The following is a 17904-nucleotide window of genomic DNA, read 5'->3' as shown; positions in this document are numbered from 1 at the left end:
GAGAAATGTGAGAAGGGGAGGATGGGGGGAACTTGGGGAATTGGGATGGTTGGGATAAAGGAAGGATGGATATGGGAGCAGGGAAGCATATATCTTAATTAAGGGATCCAGCTTAGGGTGGGCAAGAGTCCTGAACCTAGAGGGGCTCCCAGGTGCCCAGGGGGATGTCTCCAGTTAGTGTCTTGGGCAGCTGAGGATAAGGAACCTGAAATGGCCCTATCCTATAACCACACTGATGAATATCTTGTATATCACCATAGAACCTTCATTGGGCGATGGATGGAGATAGAGACAGAGACCCATAATGGAGCACCGGAATAAGCCCCCAAGGTCCCAATGAGGAGAAGACGGAAGGAGAACATGAGCAAGGAAGTCAGGACCACGAGGGGTGCACCCACCCACTGAGACAGTGGGGCTGATCTATTGGGAGCTCACCAAGGCCAGCTGAACTGGAACTGAAAAAGCATGGGATAAAACCAGACTCTCTGAACAATGAGGACTGATGAGAAGCCAAAGACAATGGCACTGGGGTTTGATCCTACTTCATGTTCTGGCTTTGTGGGAGCCTAGCCAGTTTGGATGCTCACCTTCCTAGACCTAGATGGAGGGGGGAGGAACTTGGACTTTCCACCTGACTGCTCTTCTGTCTGGAGAGGGAGGGGAAAAGGAGTGGGGGAAGTGGAGTGGAGTGGGAGGAAGGGGAGGGAAATCGGAGGATGGGAGGAGGCGGAAAATTTTTTTCCAAGAAAAAATAAAAAAAATAAAATCAAGATTAAAAGAAAAGAATCTGAAAGAATGGAATGAGTAAGTGAAGTATATCATACAGTCAGGCATTTTAACCTCTAAGCCACGAATGGTACTTAATTTGATAAAAAAATACCATCTTCTTCTTAAGTACAGAATGGGAAACACAAGAAAACCACCAGTCTGTGAAAATAAAGTAGTTCACAAAATCTATAGTTTCTATATACACTTTTCTACATGTGATTACATATGTATTCAGAATCAGCTGTCTTGCCAGAAATAATCACAAAAATATGTTCGATTTGAAGAAAACTTCTTCAAAGCACATGTCTTCAAAGTTCAACTTTTAAGATGTATGTATATTCTATCAACAGAATTTCAATGATTATTCTGTAAAGTGTATGACGGATACTTGAAATAAATATAAATGCTCAGCAGAAAAGCCAGCGAATGGAGACTATGTACCTCAGCAAAGGATTGGATTGTAGAAGCAACCCTGCTTAAACACAGAAAACTCATTACTAAAGCGAATCTAAGAGAGGTTGCACAGTTTGAACTCACAAAGAAGAAATACTGATAGCAATATGGATTAGAGAACCAAAGAAGACAATGGAGTCAGTTACAAAATTAGATGGGTAAGAACAGAAAACCCGGAAATGCTGTGCAGAGGGAGGCAGGAGATGGGAGCGAGACCAAAATGTTTAGGTTCAGACAAACCCATGGGAGCCTGAAATAGCCAAAACTCTTTGGAAACAGAAAACTAATTCTTTAGAAACCAGACATACTGGTTTAAATGGTTTAAATATGCAAACATTGGTGTAAATATGAGTTCCTATCATAGAAACTAATAAAAAATGCTGCTGTTCAGCTGAGAAACGAGTTTAGTAAGATTATAGAGGTTCCTACAAGACACAGAATAGAATTTTAAGCTCAGCTTACAATTGCTTTTAGTGTCAATGAATTATTTACCTAAACTGTCCATAGAAAAATTATTTATTTTCCCATTATAAAGTTTTAAGAACTAAAAATCAATAATAAAATAAAATAGTTAGGGTCTGATATGACAAAAACAAAAGCAACTGAGCTGAACTTTTGAGTTCCATAAACTGACTCATTTGAGATTTTATTTCTTAGTTTTTGAAAGAACACCATGGAGATTAATACATTTCACAGTGGTAGGGCCCTTGTCTAGCATGTACAAAGTTCTAGGTTTGGTCTCCAGAACTGGGAAAAAGTGCAATAAAACAGAAACTTCTTGAATCTTTTTAGTAGTAAATGTATCCTAATTATATACAATATATGAAAGAAATTACCTGGCTTTAGACCCATTAAAGAAGCATTAATTTCCTTCCTTTGCAGCCTTTAGAAAGCAGCAGCTAGCATAGTTGTTAAAAGTCTTAAGCGATGTTGTAGTACGGCTTTTTACTTGGGGTACAACATAATCATCACATCTGCAGTTTTGGAGTAGTGATTGTTTTGGACTGTTAGTCATGGCAAAAAAAAATAAGCAAAACAGTACAGCCATGTCTAGGTCTGTATAATGGCAAGGGAGCTTTTGGCACTCTCTAGTTAGAAGGAGGTGGGAAGTCACATGATACTCACCTGGGATTGCAGCCAGGGAAGGATCCTACCCTCACGTCTTAAAATCAACAAGTGATCAAGGGAGATACTAGGCTTTGCTTGTTTGTTTGTTTTGCTTTTGTTATTTGTTATTGTTGTCACTAGTGGTGGTAGCTATTTGTGTGTGTGTGTGTGTGTGTGTGCGCGCGCAGGCGCACGTGCACGCGCACATGTGCAAGAACAGAAAGGTTAACAGAAAGTAGGACTCAATGATGCAGTTTACATAGGGACATTATCCATGATGGAGTGGGATTTTGTCATGATACAGTTGTTTGAGGATCACCTATACTCCGGTGAGAAACCCCTCAGCCATGCTCTTTAAACCAGTCCTTCAAAAACTCATTGGTTGACCAAGTTGGATTTGGATGGAATTGTTCCATTTATTTGTCCGCAGTGCCTTGTGTGGGATGAATAGGCATTTGTTCTTATTTCCTATGGAAGAGGTAATTGCAAGAAGGAAAATGGTAGGAAACTATTACCAGGGAGCACTGGGTGTGAGTTAAGAGGGATTGACACACCGTTCTCATTTTGAACAGGTCATATTCTCAAAATAACTTTTTGTTTCTCCTTGGAATTCAAAAACTGTGTATGCAACTTAACTATTCACCACTAACAGGGAGACATAATGAAAACAAAAGGCCAGATTCATAGAATTTCTAAATGATAAACAGAGACACAGTGTTTACTGATGTCCATGAAGACCCTAATTACTGAATCTACAAATAAGGAAAGAACTTGTAGTTCAAGGAGAAAGAAAATTAGTATGTATGGCCTAAGATTACATAGGTGCCAATTTGTTTTGTAGACAGGGAACAATGGCTCATATTTTCTGAACATGGGATAGAGATTTTAAAAAGTTGTTCTAACTCATGTGTCTAACACACTAATTATCAAACTAGATCTCTGTCTTTATCTTCAAAATATGAATTGTATTGGTTATTATAATGTTTTTAAACTTGAGCTGCTGTGATTATGAATAACCATATACTTCTCAGGAAGAGAGATACGGGATAAACACTTTGTGCTCTGTGAAAGATAAACAAAAGACAGACAACTGTTTTTAAATAAACCTGGAAAAGAAACACCAGGAAAGGCATGCAAAAACAAAGAAGACTGTTGTTTTTAAGTTTTTCTTTCTAAATTAGTTTAGTATAGACTAAGATATTGTTGGTATAACTTCTCCTCTGGAGACACTAGCTTTCCCCTATGATGTTCAGCTATTTGATTCAAATATGGCACTGTTCTAGAGGCAACTACCTCAAACATTTAAAATGCCTTTTAAATCAGATCAAAAGTAGGTGCTTCATGAATTAGCTTAAGAAAAGTTAAAAAGTCAGGTTCAATTGTTTAAAATTAGTTGATTTTTATTAAATATATAACATTTGAAATCCATTATAATCAAGGCACATGAATGACTTAACACATTTTGAATATATACCCATCCTTACAAGTATCTATCAGGGTCAATGTTCTTGGAGAACTCTAGACTAAACTCTACTATGTTCCTTTGACCCAGAAAAGAATGTTTGGATGTCAGCAGCTGGATTTTTAGTTCCTGATGTGGGAGTCCCCTCTGTGTGCCGTAATTACCATTAATGAATAAAGAAACTGCCTTGGCCTGTTGATAGGACAGAACTTAGGTAGGTGGGGAAGACTGGACTAAATGCTGGGAGAAAGAATGGTGAAGTCTGAGAGACACCATGGAGCCGCCAGAGTGAGACATATGAATCCTTGCCCATGAGCCACTGCCACGTGGCGATATACAGATTAATAGAAATGAGTTAAATTAAAAAAGAGTTAGCCAATAAGAAGCTAAAGCTAATGGACCAAGCAATGTTTAAATTAATATAGTTTCTGTGTGATTGTTTTGGTTCTAGGCAGCTGGGACGAACAAGTGGTCCTATCCCTTCAAGTTCCTATCTCTGGAATGATGTCATACAGCTTCAGGAGAAAATTTCTTGAAAACTTTTTTCTTTAATTGTTTCATTTTTTTGTTTCTTTATTTTCTTTATGAGGCCGGCTCCCACTGTGCATCTGCCGTTTGTTTGGAACTCACTATGTACAACAACTAACTCATCTCCAACTCACAGAGATCTGCTGGCTTCTTCCTCCCAAGTGCTGAGACTAAAGGCATGCACCACCAGGTTCAGCATATATTATTTTTTAAAAAATGTACATATAATAGAATTTCTGTAAAATTTCCTTCTATTGTATAATAATTATGGTGGGAGATTAGTTAAACTAGACTTTAGTTTAGTTTAGATTAGTCCTCTAGACTTTTAACCTCTATAGATACCTAATTTAGATGAAATGTCCTCAGAATGATGCATAGGTAAATTGCCTTAGGCTAGTTTATATATTGGCTGATGATAATTTAGGGAAAATTGTGGTCATCGAGGTAGAAGGTACCAAGAGGAACTGAGAAATAGAAGGAATGACGCAGAGTGAGCATAAAAGACAGCTAATGTAAAAGCCAGACTTGATGTTTAATCTGGCAGAAATAGTCAACATATAATAAAAAAAAGTAACACAAAAACAACAGAACTGTATTTAGGATATTGAGATTTAAGAATTATGTGTTTATAAACACAGCTGACAATAGTACAATAAATATGATCCAAAAAGTTGGGAGTGATGAAGTTTAAAAAAAAAAAAAAGAAGTGGTAAGGTTTGAACCCAGATAACAAAATAATTTGTTATTTATGTAAATGGTGGAATAGTTGACTTCGGACAAATGAACAAAGCAATACATGACCAAGTTACATCCTGAAAACACCAACATTATCATTCTACATCAGAATCTTAGTGATATAGGACTTGTAGAGTCAGAAAATGCCTACTGTAATGACTTGAAAAAAAACTGGTTGAATGGTTTCCTGGTGCTAAATTCTCCATTTCCCAATCTGGTCCGTTGGGTACAATTTTTGAGATGGGAATTGGTTAGACTTGGCTTAAAGTTCTTTCTAGTTGTGTGTTGCAAAGTCAAAATGAATCAATCCATCGAGCATTTGTTACTTAATGACTGTGTTATTATCGTGCCAATGCATTAGAGTGTCTCTAAAAAAGGCTAGAACAACCGTTTTCCTTTGGTGACTGAGTTGGAATCCAGTACCTCATGTGTGCCAGATATGTGTTCTACCAGTGAACTATGTACCAGTCACCTATCAGCTAATTTTTATTTCCACATTCTCCTTTATACTCTTTACCTATTGTTACTTTCAACTATTAAAAAAATACTTCTTAGAATCAATATACTGATAAAATGGCTAAAAAGAAAAGAAGAAAAGGAAGGAAGGACAAAAGAAAGAAAGATAGAAATGGGCTCACCTTTGATCATTAAATTGTGCATTTTTTAAAAGTTAAAAACTGCTGAAAGACCAGGCATTTCTGTTAATAGTGATCATCCTTGGCACAGGAATAAGACTGTGGGTAGCTAGAAAGACAGGGATTGGATATTTTCCAAAACAATTGCCACCTTTAGAAGATTAGGCAATTATTTAAGACATAAGGGAATGTCCCTAACGTTAGGACATTGTATGGGTTTCTAAGAAAGGGACTTCTGGTCATTAGGGAGAGGAAGGCCATGACAGAAACACCTACTGTTTCAGGAAGAATCTGTAAGAGTAAGGATTTGTGTCCATTTTGTCCAGAAGCCACCAGGCAATTGCTGGGTACTCAGCCTGGGCCCTCTGCAAGAGCAGCTAGTACTCTCAACCACTGAGCCATCTCTACAGCCCCAAACTGGTTACATTCTTATTATTACTGTAAAAGATTTGCTATAAAACAATGTTTCTGAAAGTTGTAGGAGTCGGGTCCTTTGTAGTAAGGTGCATTATTTAAGGATGGGCTCCTGGTCACCAAATCAGCAGGAGCAGGTCTGTTTTAGCACTGGGAGGATCTTTACACTTTGCAGTATGAATTCCTTCTCATAAAACCATTTGAATACTCTCAGCCTTAGCAGTCTTTGATTTCTTTTTCTCTTTAGCAGTATTATGTGTACATTAATCTTACCCACATGATAATTAAGTTTATTTCTTTGGCTTTCTTTGGGCTTATTGCATTCACAGAAGCATCTCAAAGAAAGCCCTAGTACTTATATCCATGATTATGCTCAAGATGGCCTGAAGGACAGGCTTTGACAAATCGTAGGGCATTTATAAACTAAATTAGGTTTCTGAGAGATCATTTAACATGATAAAATATTGTTTGCTAGTGTTTCTTTGCACTGTCTAATCACCTAAACAATGCAACAAACAAACAAACAAACCAAGGACCCAAATACCTCCAGAACAACACCAAAATCCATTAGATTTATACAAGTAATCCACTTCAGGGTAGGTAAGTAGCAAGGATTCTCCAAACAAATTTCAAATCGCAGAAATTCAACTGAATATGGTTCTGATTTTTTTTCAATTCTGTCATTTTCTACATTGAGAAAAATGACAGCTAAAGGCTGCACTAGAAATTGATGGTTTGGGTAAAATCGTTCATATCATTCTAAACAAAAATAAATTTTATATTTAAAGTAATGTTAATAGATAATGTGAAACTTGTTTAGATAAACTGCTTTTTAAAATATCATCTACTTCAAATTGCACATCAGTAACATGCCTTCAGATTAGGCTGAGTATATTAAATTTTAAAAATAAAAGATTTGGAGAAGTAGATTTACTTGGCCACTTACAGTATACTTGGATTATCATTTTGAAGAAATTATTTAACTTCTGAGAGCCTCCCTTCCCTTATAAATAAAGAGGAGATTATAATAACGAACTTGTAACTTTTATGAGGCTTAGTAGGGATGAGTTTCAGATGCCTGGCATACAGATTGGTGCACTCATATTGACAGTTTTTTCATATATTCTTGAAGCAACAAAAATAAACTAATTTGTGTGAACAGGAAAGAAAATATAAAAAAAAATAACTAAGGAAAATCATGGCTTTAAGAAACTCCCCCAAAATGGAGTAGGGGGGAGGGGGAGTGGGGGAGGGGAGTGGGGGAGGGGAGTGGGGGAGGGGAGTGGGGGAGGGGGCAATGTGTGGGAGGAGGGGGAGGGAAATGGGAAATGGGGAGGAGGCGGAATTTTTTTTTCAACAACTAAAAAAAATAAACAAAATAAAAATCAAAAAAGAAACTCCCCCAAACAATAGTGCTTTGGCAGTCTGGCTTTCACCTTATTAGCAACAGGAGAAGTGTAAATGGAGAGGAGTGTTGGCAATGCCACTAAAGTGCTCCTTTTTATAAACTTGACAGCTGACATCTCTGCCTATGGATTGCTCCAGAGATCCTTGAGCTATGGTAACAGGGACAAGGTTTCATTTTCTTTTGTACCGTTCAGTGCAAAACTGACAAAGCAAAAATGCTTATCAACATAGCCGAGAAGCCTTAATCATTTCCACTATTCATTTTCACTTTGCAAGTGCTATTTTGCAAGTTTAACTTCTGTTTTCCAAATGACCTCAAAGGAATACAAAAGACCTTTAAGTTCACTAATGAATGGTGTTGAGAGGTCAATTTTATGAACCTTAATTTCTTTTTAGAATGTACACATATTCTTGCCTGGCCAGAGGTGAATGATAATTACTGTTTCTATAAAAACGATGTTTACTTGTTCAGTGTGAGCAAAAATGTTAGATGTATTATTATATAAACAATGTGGCTTTGTACTTCTTCTGTTGGTTTCCCCTTGGAATGATAGTCTCTAAAAATAGAGAGATGGACAGAACTGAAGAACCTCTTAGAAGAATGCTAAAATAGTCAGTACAGGTTAATAAAACAGTTATCAGTCTAAACAAGAACACATTGAAATTCACTTCAACCTACTCGACTAGGGAAGACAATTAAAAGAAAGACACCTTACCTATGGAAAAGTAAATCTGGCCTTTTAGTACTGATTACAAGGTGAGAGAAAATGAACATGCCAATGGCATTGCAATCAGTGTCTGTAATTTGTAAGTGCTGTTTGGAATACAATTCTAAAAAGAGTAGATGTTACTAGACAAGTTGCAGATAAAACTACCTATTGGTTTGAAATTGCTATACATATTTCTAAACATAAAATGATTTTACAAAGATGTGCATAACTTTTCTTTTGCTGGAACAAACAAACATATTTCTAAGGAACAATGGAGCAGGGAAATCGTCTTACCTCCATCCAGCTCCTCAGCTCCAAAATGATTCCTGTAGAACAGCATGATTTCTATCTTGTAACATTTATAGATGGTCACCAAACAAACAAGCAGCAAGAGAATAGCACCAAGCCCTCCAGCAAGTTCAACGGTGTACATTAACTCTAGAGGAAGAGAGCAAGCAAGAATTACATAATCACACAAAAAAAATATGGAATTCTATTTAGTTTCATGTTTTTGCAAATGACTCCAGATGTGTTAGAACAATCTCATCTCCTTTTCTATGAGAATTATTTTTTTTCATTTTTTAAAAAAATTGCTTCTCATTGTGTATCCTAGGCTGGCTTTGAACTTGTGACCCACCTGACACAGTCTCTCAAGTTCTGGGATCATGGGCATGTACCAACATACTTCTCTTGTGTGAGGATTTAATCCATCCTTAGTTTTCAATTCTGTTACCGTGGTAATTGGATAAGGTGATATGTGACAGCGTTGCTTAGTAACACTGCTTTGCTAAAAATGAACTTGGTTGACACATTGCACCTGGACTAAAAATACTGTAAATATCTAATTGAAAACTACAGTATTGGGTTGGCCTTAGTGCAACAATTTTTACATGTACGCATATTGTTTGAGGAGGTCCTGTGAACTACATGTTTGGAATTGATAAAAATAATTTTTTAAAGACAAGACAGCTTTATGATCATCTGCATATGAATCTTTTTTTTACCTGAGCTGTTACCAGAGAATTGGATTGAAGATTAAAAAAAACCATGGGCCAAATAGCGTAGTTCCTAGAGGACATGTACACTGCCACATAGTGTTGGCAGAGTTACCTGAGGAATGCTATCTGCTCTCTCCCCTGCAAGAAGTAATGACTTATCATGTCCATTTTTCTAAAAAGAGTACTGTCCAGCTGTGTTAGAATAATCCTGAAGGTTAAAAGATTAACTGGATTTAAAAAGTAGGCCTCCTAGGAGATAGCACAGGAAAATATGCTGGGAACCTTTTTTAAATTAAGAAACTACATTTTTCCTTATTTTTATTTACTTTCCCTTATATTATACTAGACATGTTACTATAGACATGTCTAAATGAGGAACTTTTTGACATTTGCTGCATACAAGTGTGGTGGCATTTCATTTGTATTTTAATAAATAAGCCTTGCCTGAAGACCAGAGAGTAAAACAGCCCCACTGGGCAGCCTTACACAGCAGGCAATGATAACCCACACCTTTAATCCCAGTAGCCACACTAGTTGCCATAGAAACTGGGTGGTGCATGCCTTTAATCCCAGAGGTGCATGCCTTTAATCCCAGTCCAAGAGAGGATTATAAAACAGGATGAGACAGCTCTCAGTCTCAGTCTCATTCTGAGATCCTTGGAAACTGGATCGCTATTTTAGACTAAGATAGAAGTAAGAACTGATGGCGAACTGTTTTGCTTTTCTGGCCTTCAGGTTGAACCCCAGTTTTTCTCTCTGAGTTTTGATTAATTGTGGATCATACAAGCTCTCCTTTATCATACTGAATGTTAATATTATAGCAAAAATGAACAGAAAAAAATTGGAATAGAAGAGATTAATGTGGTTACCTTTTCTTGTTTAGGTCTTATGAAGATTGTAACAAGATTTAGGTTGCTGGTATGTAAATAATAAGTATCCATGCACATATATTGAAACTCCCTCTGCCTAAGTGCCTGTGTATACATAATGCCATTGATTATCATTGTCTAAATGTTATTACTGTTGGGTGGCTGATGTTCCCTGAAGTGAAACTTGAAAAATGATAGTCTCTTTCGTTCAGTAAATTTAGTGCTATGTGTAGCAGTTTTGTCCCAGATGGAAACCTTACATCTTGGAAGGAAGCGCAGGAACACAGAGGATGTTAAAGTGGAGATGAAGCAACAGGATATTTTAGGGAAGTAGAACATTCCTCTCCGTAGCTCAGGAAGGAAACAACTCAAACCAGATTTGAGAGGCCTTTTCTGACCAGAGTAAGCAATGAAGACCTCTAAGAGTCACTAGCAGACAAACTCAGCTGCGGAGACTCTGAGACCAGACCAGCTGCCTGGAAGAAGCAGAAAGAAGCCAAGCTAGCTGAAAGAGGTTCAGCCTGAGTCATTGGGAAAGCACACTCTCCAACCTGCTGTGCTGCCTGCAGGCTGTGGAGTGTGCTTTGGGTTGCCCATAACCATGAGCTATCCCTCATGCTGGGACGGGCTTTGCTAGTGCTGCTGTCGTTTGAGTTTTTTTCTATGCCTGTAAGTAACACTAAGAAAACTCATGGTTCCCCACATTAATCTCTGATAGTGTTCTTATTTGGGCCTGTCGTCAGTATCCTACCTGGAATGACTAGACTTTTGTTCACATCTCCCCAGGAATAGCGTCACATAACATCCAGTCGTTCCTTAAATTAAAACACTAAAATAATGTTCTGGATTCTGTAGTTGGGAAACTGCGAAGGAGTAGGTTATATAGTTTATAGCACGGTCCATAAAAGCTCAGATTAAGAACATTAAAATAATTCATGATTTGTGATAATAAATATTATTAGGTAACAAGTTCTCTCCTAAATTCTCATAAATAGGGTAAAATAATAACAGGAATGAAACAGTGCAGAGAAAATAATTTTGAAAGTGTGGTCATTTTTTCACAAGAGTTGTGTGTGTGACAGAGAGAATATTTTTGTGTATGTGTGCATGCTTGTATGTGATAACATTTTTCCTGTAACAATTAAGAAAAACAATCTGTCACATTTCTCATTATCTAGTTCTTTATTCCTAATGTAACAGTTGAATAAAGTTGAAAAATATAACCACTATTTAATCAAGTGTATTTTTTATACTTGGTAAAATTAAATGGGAGTTTGAAGAAAATATTTTATTAAAAATATCTGACTCTGAATTTATGAGAGAATAAAGTAAAATAAGAAATTAAATATTTCAGAGGCAAAATAAATTAATATGAAATAATGGAAAATAATTTCACAAGTTTTATCTCTTTAACATTGTGAAGAGCTACACAAGAGACTACTGCAAAAGTGCCAGGAACAAAATACAAAATGTTATTCAGAACAGTGTTTCTTTCTCACTGTGTGTACAGAAAGACTAAGTGGGTAAATAATACTGTGGAGTGCTTTGGGCCTTCGTTCTCTCAGAATGACAGTTGAATTTCACCACACAGAGAAACCTGAATAAAAGTACATATGTCCACAGGATGAACAAGATATCAGAACATCCCGATTTAAAATACACTGGACATCAAGGAAACATAATAATTTAGATCATGACCACTTTGTGGTAAGGTCCAATTCTCAAACCCAGGACCTCATGCTAGGTGAATGCTCTACCACTGAAACACATTCCTAGTCCACATCGCAGCTTTTTTTAAGGTCTTGTTTTTTTTTTTTTTTATTTATACTTCATGCTGGCTAGTTTTATGTCAGCTGGACACAAGCTAATATCATCTTAGAGGAAAGAGCCTCAACTGAGAAATTCCCTCCATAGGGGGCTGTGGTTAAGCCTGAAGGTCATTTTCTTAATTAGTTATTGACGTGCGAGGGACCATCCCACTGTGGCTTGGTGATCCTGGATACTATAAGAGAGCAGGTTGAGCAAGTCATGGGAAGCAAGCCAGTAATCAGCAACCATCCATGGCCTCAGCATCAATTCCTGCCTCCAGGTTCCTTCCCTGCTTGAGGTCATGTGATGACTTCCCTCATTGAAGGAGTGTTACCTAGAAATGTAAGTAAAATAAACGCTTTTTTCCCTAAGTTGCTTTTGGTCACAGTGTTTAATCACAGCAATAGAAACCCTAAAGTACGGCATATAATTTACAACTAAAATTACTTGCATAAGAAAAGAATGGAAATTCGATCAAGATTACTCAATTCCCAGTCGTGAGAGAACATAATTGTTCTATTATATCGGGAAAGTTTTCTAATAAAGTTTTTAATGTTAATATCAATTCCACTCCTATGTGGTTATCCAAGAGATATATACAGATACTCTCAGAAAGTCTTGTAAAACACTGTTCGGAGTAGTCTTATCCATACTAACCACAACTGAAAACAATCCACCTCATTAACAGGAGATGCTGAATAAACTAGTGCCAGCCCATAAATAGATTGCATTCAGCAAGCGAAAGAAGAAACTAAAGATATACACCATGCAAAAACCCATAGCGTTATACTGGGTAAAAGAAGTCAAACACAAAGTGCTATTTACTGTATGGTTCTACCCAAGTATAAAAACAGCCTATTACAATGCACAGCGATAGAACCCGAAACTATATTTTCTTATGGGATAAGTGAAGGGAAATTTTATTGGAAAGGGGTAAGGGGGAGCTTTGCAGGGTAAAGAAATTTTTTTTTTTATCTTGTCTCGGGGTAGATGCAGAATTGTATGCATTTGTTAAATTTCATTCATCTGATCACATGAGGTCTATGAATTTTATCTTATGCCAATCATAGCTCAATTCTTTAAAATTACGATTTCTTATGAAAAGTTATTACAACTTATGACCCAAGGCCTGTGTGCGGATACACTCTAAGAACTAATGGAGTCAGAACAGTTGTTCTGTTGTAGATAAGTAGCCAGGCAGGGAATGACTTTTCTATAGTGCCTCCAAGTCTGCCATTTGCAGCTGGAGGCATAGTACTAGGCCCTTGCCTGTAATATAGTGTAAATACCATATCTACTCAAATAGCTTTAGAAACAATAAAAATTCAATTAAAAAAAAGACTCATTTTCTTTAGGTGATGTTCATAATTTAGGTTTACATACTTTTAAACAGCTATTTTTTGATCCTTTTAAAACTGTTATATCTTTTAATTTTAGATTATAATATAATTATAACATTTCTCACTTCCTTTACCTCCCTCGAAACCATCCCATATATCCCTCCTTGTTTTTTTTTTTTAAATTCATGGACAATTGTTTCTTTTTTTGGGAACTGAATGTGAGTAAGTAAAAGAAAAAGTTGTACAAAAGTTATTTTTATTTCTAGAGAACATATTACTATTTACTTTTATAGAAATCAAGGTTGTACATAATACCTTAAATATTCTTTATATTTAGACAATAATATTGCCTGAAATGTAATAAAAATATATAATAGGGTTGATGGGTTGATGTAACTTTGCAATTACAGAAATAGCTGTGTCATTTGAACAACTTTAATGTACAAACATATAAAAAATGGCATATGTTTTAAAACTTAGTAATGAACAAGAATAACTCTCATGAGGTGCAGGCATTTACTACTAATAAGAACATCTGAAAACTGGTCCAAAGAAACTTAGCATTTTCAACATGCTATTTTACTCGAAATCTTGAGCATATGTCAAATTTCTCTTCATATGCTCTATGCCATGTGTAAAAACATGGTGTTCTCACAGCATCCTTAGAAGGGGGTCAGGAATGAAACTGTCTTTTCTCACAAGGCACAGTAGTGCCTGCTCCTCCATTGCTCTGTCCTCTATAGGCATATCTATTGTAAATGTACACAGATTACTTACTATTTATTAAGTTGATGTAAAATTTTCACATTGTAAAATGCTTTCCAAGAAAATGCTGCATTAGATTTAGTGTGTACACTCCTGCTCCAAGCTGAATGCATAATCACGTGAGTCCGACATTTTATGGCTTATCCATGAGTTAAGGAGAAAATCAGAAGGGCTATATTTTGTCTTCGTTAAGAGAAATTATCTGGGCCTCCTATTGTCTTTCATGTTTGCATTACTATGTGACTGTGAAAGGGATTGTCCTTGCAAATGACATTTGCTTTTGAAAGGAGCCTGCTTTTCAGTGCTACTCCAAGTTGTCTGAGATGGTAGCACGCAAAAACAAAATGATTCCATTTCAGCACAACTCAGTTCTTGAGAGTGGAAAGAGAAAACCCAGACTTAAAAAAAATATATCGTTTCTTTAAAATGACAAGACTCTATCCCCCTTAAGGGACTGAGACAGAATATTGAAAATTGTAAAGCGAAACTGCTCAGCAAAAACCTAAGGGAAACTGGCATTTGCTTAAACACAACAAATGAACAAGTGCCAAAGAGTTACATTTCAGGGCACCAACAGTCATTTAGTTACAGGCAATTAACAATAGCCCTTGCAAAGCTCCAGTACGGTCTGAGGGAAAACACATTGATTATTGCTGCAGTAGTAGACTGCTTTCTGAATAAATTGCTTCAATTTAAAACTAGATTTGCTACAAGCATTTTGAGCAATGACTACAATTTTTTTTTCTTATCAAGACAGTTGGTGCAAGCAACCCTTTAAAAGAAAGAGCTAATTAAAATAAAGCACATGCCATCTCTTAGTATATTGGATTACATTGCAAATAATAAATGCACTTGGCTTACACTAATCTTGCTGCAAGTACCTGGTGTAGTAAAGTACATATGTATTTTTTTTTTGGCCTGTACCTAGTACTAGTGTTTAGGAACTCTTTTTCTAGAAATCTTTGAAGAAGTAAAATTTTAAGAAAATAAAAGTTCAAGTGGGTTTGTAGCTCATTTTGAGTTTTTATTTTGCATTTCTGATCTCTCTACATATTCATATAAGTGTGTGAAGCTTGTTGAATGTGCATTGGAAGAATTTGGGCGGCTTATTCTCAAATAGTTCATTCCAAAATTGTTTTTTTTTTAATTTAACATCCTTTGAAATGTTCTGTCCTGATATATAGGCTGTAAAATGCAAGTTTGTTGGAGAAACACATGATAGACACTATAATGATCTCGGTTTATTCATTAGCTTTATTCTCCATGTACTTTCTCCCCACTGCTCTTGTGTTCTAAAGAGCTAAGGTTTATAAGGATTTATCCATCCACGTAAATTAATATGCGTATTTATTACTCTGAACGGTATAAATTATTTGTTCCTGACAGGAGGATAATTATGCTCAGCCCACAAAGATATTCAACTCAGTTTCTACAATACATCAGCACAATTTAGAAGCAGTTACATTTTTGTGGGACAGAGGGATGATATATTAAGAAAATGAATTGCTTCTTGTATAATAGCAAGAAAAAGTTTGGGGGTGGCATTTATTCCTATTAAGGAGAACAATTTTAAGTCTTTTTATTTTTCAGAAAAAAAGACATATAAAATTATCATAACTGAAGCAAAATATAGATTTTCAATGGAAGGGCTAAATCAGTGAGACCAAATATTTGGAGAAAGATCACCCTTAAAGTAGTCTAGCTTGACATTTTGGGAAGAGGTTATAAAGGGAAGCATTAAATGAACTTTTAATTTCTGCCAATCAAGGATGGAAATGTAGACAATGTGTTAGATCCCAATCATTATGGCCTAGTTAGACCAAGCTCCCAGAAGCCCTTGGAACTTAATTGTCACATTTTAACCCATCACAAAAAGATGAAGAAGGAACTAGAGTAAAAATGTATCATTCTCAGTAAAATTTGCTAAAACCTCACTTGGAATACGGTTTTTGATTTTTTTCCTCGAAGGACTTAAGGACTATTCTTAAGTGCTATGCTTTTAAAGGAAGTTGAAAATGCATAATCAGAGAGATAGAACAATACAAAATTCTATGAGTTTGTGTAAATTATAATCAAACAAAACGGGAAAGATTTCCATAAGGTAACTGCTAAGGCTACTTTCCTCTTTCTCTTCTACGAGGTTCACTGTGACTGTATTTATGTTGAGATCTTTGATCCATTTGGACTTGAGTTTTGTGCATGGGGATAGGTAAGGATCTATTTGCATTCTTCTGCATGTCAACATCCAGTTATGTCAGCACCATTTGTTGAAGATGCTTTTTTCCCCATTGTATAATTTTAGCTTCTTTGTCATAAATCAGGTGTTCATAGGTGTATGGATTAATATCAGAATCTTCTATTCAATTCCATTGGTCCACTTGTCTGTTTTTATGCCAATACCAAATAGATTTTATTACTATAGTTCTACAGTAAAGTTTGAAGTCTGGGATGGTGATGAAGTTTCTTTCTTGTACAGGACTGTTTTGGCTATCCTGAGTTTTTTTGTTTTTTCATATGAAGTTGAGTATTGTTCTTTCAAGGTCTGTGAAGAATTCTGGGATTGTGATGGGGATTGCATTGGATCTGTAGATTGCTTTTGGTAAGATTGCCAGTTTTACTATGTTGATCCTACCTATCTAAGAGCATGGGAGATTTTTCCATTTTCTGCTATCTTCTTCAATTTCTTTCTTCAAAGACTTAAAATTCTTGTCATACAGGTCTTTCACTTATTTGGCTAGAGTTACCCCAAGATATTTTATGTTGTTTGTGGCTACTTGAAGGGTGATATTTCTCTGATTTCTTTCTCAGCCTGATTGTCATCTGCATATAAGAGGGCTACCGATACTTTTGAGTTGATCTTGTATCCTGCCACATTACCGAAGGTGTTTATCAGCTGTAGGAGTTCCCTAGTAGAATTTTTATGTAAACTATCATGCAAATAGTGAAAATTTAAATTCTTCCTTTCCAATTTATATCTCCTTGATCTCCTTTTGATGTTTTATTGCTCTAGCTAAAACTTCAAGTACTATGTTATATAGATATGTAGAGAATGGATAGCCTTGACTTGTTCCTGATGGTAGTTTCTTAGAAAATTGGGAATCAATCTACCTCAAGACCCAACAATACCAGTCTTGGATATATACCCCAAAGATGCAGACCCATACCACAAGGACATTTGCTCAACTATGTTCATAACAACATTATTCATAATAGCCAGAACTGGGAAAAAACTTAAATACCCAAACCGAAAAATTTATAAAGAAAATGTGGTACATTTACACAATGGAGTACTATTCATCAGTAAAACCAATGACATCTTGAAATTGGCAGGCAAATGGATGAACTAGGGAAAAAAAACCATCCTGAACGAGGTAACCCAGATCCAGAGAAACAAACATGGTATGTACTCACTCATGAGTAGATATTAAACATAAAACAATGGATAGACCGGCCTACAGTCCACAACCCCAGAGAAGACAGGAAGCAAGGAGAACCCTAAGAAAGACATACATGGATCGCCTGGGAAGGGGAAGTACATAAGATCTCCTTAGTAAGATTGAGTTGGGTAAAGGACAGAGAGGGAGAGCAAGGAAAGAGATAACTTTAAAGAGGGAGCCATTGTGTTTAGTGAGAAACCAGACAATAAAGAAATTCCTAGGAAACCACAAGGATGACCCCAGCTAAGAATCTAAGCAATAGTGGAAATGGTACCTAAACTGCCTTTCCCTTGTAATCAGATTGATGACTATCTTAATTGTCATTATAGAACCTTCATCCAGCAACTGATGGAAGCAGCTGCAGAGATTCACAGTTAAGCACTGGGCCGATCTCCTATAATTCAGTCATAGAGAGGAGAAAACGATATTATGAGCAAAGACCATGATGGGGATATTCACAGAAACAG

At 36.3% G+C, this 17904-nt stretch overlaps 1 protein-coding gene across 1 annotated transcript in view; it reads right to left on the bottom strand.

The window, feature by feature from the left end:
* Nucleotides 1–17904, bottom strand: part of Il1rapl1 (interleukin 1 receptor accessory protein like 1) — a 1263049-nt gene that overhangs the window by 9512 nt on the left and 1235633 nt on the right. Inside the window, exon 9 of the mRNA XM_075958196.1 lies at nucleotides 8514–8657. Coding sequence (XP_075814311.1) covers nucleotides 8514–8657 — 144 coding nt within the window. The remainder of the gene's footprint in view (nucleotides 1–8513; nucleotides 8658–17904) is intronic.

The sequence above is a fragment of the Microtus pennsylvanicus genome, chromosome X (genome assembly GCF_037038515.1).
Source record: "Microtus pennsylvanicus isolate mMicPen1 chromosome X, mMicPen1.hap1, whole genome shotgun sequence".
Lineage (NCBI taxonomy): Eukaryota > Metazoa > Chordata > Mammalia > Rodentia > Cricetidae > Microtus > Microtus pennsylvanicus.
The sequence above is the reverse complement of the archived record's forward strand: the minus strand, read 5'-3'. Positions and strand labels throughout refer to the sequence as shown.